General features: G+C 36.7%; 3 protein-coding genes across 4 annotated transcripts; 1 reads left to right on the forward strand and 2 right to left on the reverse strand.

Annotated features, from left to right (window-relative positions):
- Positions 1-24: 24 nt before the first annotated feature.
- Positions 25-1,210, forward strand: LOC116120174. Its single transcript, XM_031406116.1, has one exon. It carries the CDS (start codon positions 107-109, stop codon positions 857-859), a length of 753 nt encoding a protein of 250 aa, XP_031261976.1. The 5' UTR covers positions 25-106; the 3' UTR covers positions 860-1,210.
- Positions 1,211-1,942: 732 nt separating this feature from the next.
- On the reverse strand, positions 1,943-3,936 carry LOC116120166. Of its 2 annotated transcripts, none has more exons than XM_031406106.1 (2): positions 2,377-3,936; positions 1,943-2,149 (listed from the first exon to the last, which is right to left on the reverse strand). In XM_031406106.1, exon 1 carries the CDS (start codon positions 3,013-3,015, stop codon positions 2,398-2,400), a length of 618 nt encoding a protein of 205 aa, XP_031261966.1. In that variant the 5' UTR covers positions 3,016-3,936; the 3' UTR covers positions 1,943-2,149; positions 2,377-2,397. The 2 variants fall into 2 exon arrangements, with proteins under 2 accessions (XP_031261966.1, XP_031261965.1); XM_031406105.1 differs by having other exon boundaries at positions 1,943-2,145; positions 2,372-3,934.
- LOC116120156 lies at positions 3,656-4,810 on the reverse strand. The gene is made up of 2 exons (XM_031406094.1): positions 4,307-4,810; positions 3,656-3,868 (listed from the first exon to the last, which is right to left on the reverse strand). Exons 1-2 carry the CDS (start codon positions 4,808-4,810, stop codon positions 3,656-3,658), a joined length of 717 nt encoding a protein of 238 aa, XP_031261954.1.
- Positions 4,811-5,769: the final 959 nt, after the last annotated feature.

Consider the following 5,769-nt stretch of genomic DNA (forward strand, 5'->3'; position numbering starts at 1 on the left):
CCTCAAAACCACGGTGTTGGAGGACAATTTCTGCTCAAAATTAAGGATTGCAAAGTTTTAGTTAATACCTACCCATTGTTTTCCATTTTCAACAGCTATCTCTATTATGGACTCTGCAACTTGTGCGGACCTGTCAAACAAATGTCAAGGTTGTGAAAAATTGGATGTTTTTTGTAACAAGGAAGTTGTTCAAGTATCAGCAATGTCTAATGGGTCAGCTTCTCTGGAGCCTATCACTCCTGTTCCTAATAGAGAGATCGCTGATTCTCCATATGACTGTAATACTCCGCTTACTGAGGCGAAGAGACCTACCAAAGTTCCGTGTTTTGGTGCTAAAACTGCTAGAAAAGAGGACCTAGTTGCATGTGCTGATGATAGCAGCCCCCGTGCTAAAACCGCTAGAAAAGAGGACCCAGTTGCTTGTGTTGATGATAGCAGCCCCCGAACACCCAAAGATGTTGTCTTCGACCCCTTTGCTCCTGGTCCTGATAACATGGCAATGGCTCCCCTCTGTAAGAAATATGCTGAGCAAATGAGGACTAGTGTTGCACGCTGCCTGAAATTTGAATCTTCTTTCAGTTTGATGGAAAATAAGACTTGTGTTGATGATACGGAGTCGATTTCAGATGAGGAGATGTTTGAATCTGTTTACAATAATCTCTTGGAAGCTATTGTTTCAAAGCAGACTGAGGGCCTCCTAGCTGAAATTTCAAACACTGAATGGGATGCTGACTGTTGCAAGACACCTCCAGCTCCTCACCTAAATGGAATTGCTGAAACTTGCCCTGGTGCTCCAGTGAAGCCCTCAGCAAAATCAAGGAAGATTGATTTAGGATTATGCAGAAAGCTTGAATTCTGATATAGTGGATTTGTAAGTTTTTGACACAGCTGACAATAGTGCAATCTTGAGGTTTCGATGCAGAGAATGACGTAGCGGCAAGCAGTGACTAATTTTTGCTTTATTTCATCATGTTGTACTTTTTAAACCCTAACGTTTGTTCTTCTAAATTATAACTTGTGGCACTGGGAGAATATGAGAGAATATGTTCCAAGAGAAAACAGTTCTGTCTGCCCGAGCTTCCGGCGTAGTGCTAGCATTGTATAGTTGATATTAATCTTATTTATAAGTTGGCAAGTTATTTTTTCTCTGAACATTTTCGATGTCCTTTCTCTATTTTTTGTAACAAAGAATTATTTCTGCATGGTGGTTTCTTTGTCACACTGTTTGCTCATTTATGTCAATTCATATCATTGTTTTGCTTCTATTTTGGCTGGTGACATCCTGACATGGTGAGGAATCTATAAAGGAACTGGTAATCAAAGATGCAGAGAGATCGGTACTTTTTCTATTTTCTTTTATATTCAAAATATGAACTGTCCAATTTGCTGCTTGAGAATTGAATTCCTGCAAATTTAGTAAAAGTGACTGGTTTTAGATGAATCTTGCTTTTGTACTAGTATGTCTTGTGTCTTTTCCTCAACTACTATCTTAGCACTACTTTTTCTTCAAGAACAGCAAGTCTTTGGGACATTTTCTTTGCTCTTATGCTGAGAAAGATGTGCTGCAAGACCATAATTGCTGGCAGTTTGAGTGTCATTCTGGGTCTTTATGGGCCTCTACATGGCTACATCAAGATGTGCCCAAACACCTACTTTTGATTTTGGTTCATTCAGGATGTGGAGAGCCTTCCAAGATAACACTTGTACAAAGGAAAACCAAGATCGAGATTTCGGATTCAGATTGATTCTGCATATTTCAAAGGAGTGGATGACCATTATGTGGATACAGTTTTTATATTCAACAACCATTTTCCTGCTTTCATTGATTATTTCAGTAATCAAATTCTTTTCCACTTATACCATACATATCATCAGTAAACGACTATTTTCTTTCGAAATTTTTTCTTATGGTAGAAGTATAATCCATTCATTCGATGATCAATATGGGAATTTTCTTCTGTTTATTGTTACTATAGATGCATATGACTCAATAAAATAGTTATAAAGCCACAGCAAGATGAAGAACTCTATATCAATAAAGATGGGATAATGTAAAATCAAGCATAAAGTTTTCTTCCTGTATACAATATCTCCTCTCCCGTCGAGTCCAGCATCTAAATTATTGGTGACGTCTCTGTACATCAACTTAAAGGAAACAAAAAAAAAAGATTATCATCTCTGAAAAATCGCATCTGAGAATAAAAAAACAAAGAACTCACTTCTAGTTCTGATTCTGACTCTTTCAACACGCATTCTTAGTAACAATATGGAGAGGAATCTAACAGTCTTAACAGGGGGAAAAGCCAAAACTGAAGGCTGAAGCAAAGCAAGGAACAAGAAAATTATACTCCAATCGAATCCAACAAAATACCTGAAGAGTTAAAGAAATAACATGGATCAAAGCTTGTTCTTGCACTCTTGGTTGGTGATATTCATAGCAGGAAAACCAATAGTAAATTTGCAATCAGAAGAGGTGACAACATGTTTCTTGAAAATCCCCAAGAAGTTGATTCTGCCTGGAATCTTTGTATGCGTCTCCATGACTACCTGACCGCCCATTATGTCACCGATCAAAGTAGTTATATCGGATGCAAACTTATCTACCTGAACTGTAAGCCTGCATGGAAGAGTGGTGGAGCCGTCGGACGGAATCAAACCCGGGTAGATATCAGCCTCTCCAACCTGGTCACCGCGATACACAAGGATACTATTGCCAGTGCCATGCCTGAAACTGGCATGGTTTGGGTTCTCAACGAGGATTTGAAGGTCAAGGGTGAGGTTGAGTTGGAAATTAAGGGTGGGGAGAGTCACACGAGGAGCAATCCCTTCAACCTTTGCCGACTGAAGTTGAGTCTTGGGTTGTTTTGTCTTAAACACGGTCAATGCAAGGATCAAGACAACGACAAACAGCAGGAAAATAAGTAGTATTATTGCACCAATGGCAATAAGACATCGCCTTTTCCTCTGGCTTTTCTTGGGAGGAGGAAGAGCTTGATCTTGGTTATGTGTTGTCATTGATCAATGTTCAAGATGGTTGGATAGAAATAGAATTGAACTGGATCAGATCTAATCTAATGTTGAACTAGAAAAATCAAAAGTTTGATGCAAACTCTCATAGAAATAACAGTTGGGAGGGAGAGGGAGAATAAATGCTAGGTTTTGACCTGGACACAAACAGCTAAGTATTTTCCAAGTGAAAGAAGTAGTGGGAAGTTGGATGGCTTTAATGCACTAATTTGTCCAGCTTATTTTACCACAAACAGAGCTTTCACCCATGGAAGGGTCTTGAATGAATGAAATCTTTCACCTAATTTCATTTTAATATAAATAATTACACAAACAAGAGAAAGTGAAAGAAAACAAATCAGAATATTAATCTTTAAAATCTTTGCTTACTACTGACTCCAATAACAACAGGGAAATTAAACAAATAACTAGTCCAATCCAACAGTATAATTCCTCTTTTAACTGTTCTCTTTTCTCTCAGATGAACAACACAATATAAACTTTGTTTTAGATGGTGATATTAACTATGAAAAAAAAAATACAACTTTCAAACGCTGTGTGCAGTTAAAATCTTCACATGCTTTGTTGCCATCGAGGTGTTTATATTTAATTTACTGGTTTTTGGTGTGAACTGTAAATACAACCTTCATCAGAAAGAGTGTGAATTAATAATGCCGACAAACAGCTTTACTTTGAAGAAGATTCCATCATTAATATCACTATCATAAATGGAAACGTACTGGTTTTTGGAAGAAATAGATTTCAATTGAGTGTCAAACTTTGCAGCAGCAGCAGCAGCAGCATAAAATAATATTTGCGTAATCTCAAACACGAATTCTGATTGAACCACCACAGCCATTCCCTAAAGAGAAAATCTACAGTTAATAGAAAATTAGAAAATATAAATACAGATCGATAAAACTAAAGCTCTGTACATTAATAACAACGATGGCTTGCCCTTTGACCTTGACAGGAAAAGGAGGAGACAAAATCAAATCAAAACTCACTGGAAGGGAGAATTTAGTAATGGGTTTTGAGTTTGGTTCAAGAATAAGCAAAAATCGAATCATCCAATCGAAGTAAAACATGACAAAGTTGAATTTTTTTATTGCAAGAAACAAGTATATTACTAATCAGAGAAAGAAAACTACAAAAGAAGAGATACAAACGACAACCATATGTGAAAGCTAAAGCTTTGACTATATTATAAGCTATTCTTATACGTACAGTGTTCTTCGCTGGTTGTACGGTTAGATATAAAGACAGTGAAACTACAGTTAGAAACCGAGGTCACATGAACCTTAAACATTTTAAAGATTGAAACTTTCCCAGATATTTTGGTGTTAGTGCTAAGAGGCAACGAACCCGCTACCATGTCGGAAAAAATTTGAGGATTTGACGCAAACCGGTCGGTCATCACGGTGAGAAATACAACCATATGAACTGTTTCATCGGCCGATACTTTCCCGGCCGGAATCGGAACTTCTCCCACTTCCTCTCCTCTGTAAATCAACAACGCCGCGCTGTCCTTGTACTTCATGCCCACTTTGTTCGGATTTTCGACGGTGAGATTGACAGAGACGGTCAAGTTGAGATTCACCGTCACTCTGGCCATGTCAAGCCGCACTTTGAGGTCATCAAGCGCGACGGCATCGACGGTGATTACGGGGTCTTTGGCTTTGAAAACAGTGAATGCTAAGATCACCATTAATACTATAAGCAAGATTAGAGTGACTCCAAGGCCTATGCATATGTTCCTCCGCTTCCGGTTACCGGAACCTCGCTTCTTTGCTTCTACGTCCATCCTCTTCTTCTTCTTCCTCCCCCAACAATGGAATCTTGAATTTGGGAGTATGTGTTTATATATAGCTGTTGGTTTTGTTTGAATTTTAATGCTCCTGGTGTTTCACATTGAAGAAAAAAATCTTGTGAGATGAGAAGCTTCTATGGTGGATCTTTAATTTTCCTGCAAAAAAAAAAAAAATTTAAATAAAAATTAAATTAAATTGTTGAAGGGCGGGTTAGGGTTCCGGTTTCGGTTACAGCCCACTTAATCACTATCAGGTTAGGACCATGGCCTAACAGTTTGGGAATTAATGACAATTTTATCCCTACGTTAAGTATCCCTTTGGTCCAGTAAATTTTAAAAAAGTCATTATAGTCTCTATCATATACATGTAGTTAGAGAAATGTCAATTATGCTGATAGCCCGATACTTTAGAACTAAAATATCCATTATACCCCTCTCTATCTTCTTAGAAATAATAAATTAAAGAATCAAAATTAGGAATTTAGAAATTAATATAATAAAAATTACAATAAAATAAATAGAATTTATTAACATTAAAAAACATTTCAAAAACTAAATTTTAAGATTTCAAATAAAAATCCTTACCTTTAAAAACAAAACTAAAAAACAAAAACTATCATATCAAAATTTATTTTATAATTTAATTGTCCTTTGATGTTTTTCTTTTTCTGTTAAATTTTATTTTATAATTTTATAAATTAAAGACAGATTTAATTGACAAAATTTATTGTAACATTACCATTTTCAATCCATTTTTTATTGGAGAGAATGAGATGCAACCTGTGGATCCTCAATGAAAGTTATCCAACAGCAACCCACCGTCGTCGTGAGCCTCAAGTAAATCATGGGCAAAAGGATCACGTTTGCGTCTAACGAATAATCAAACCTAGAACATATCTAGTAACAACCTACTACTGCTGCGATCCCAGATAAATCATAAGTAAAAGTATTAC

Source organism: Pistacia vera, unplaced genomic scaffold (assembly GCF_008641045.1).
Source record: "Pistacia vera cultivar Batoury unplaced genomic scaffold, PisVer_v2 Contig927, whole genome shotgun sequence".
Lineage (NCBI taxonomy): Eukaryota > Viridiplantae > Streptophyta > Magnoliopsida > Sapindales > Anacardiaceae > Pistacia > Pistacia vera.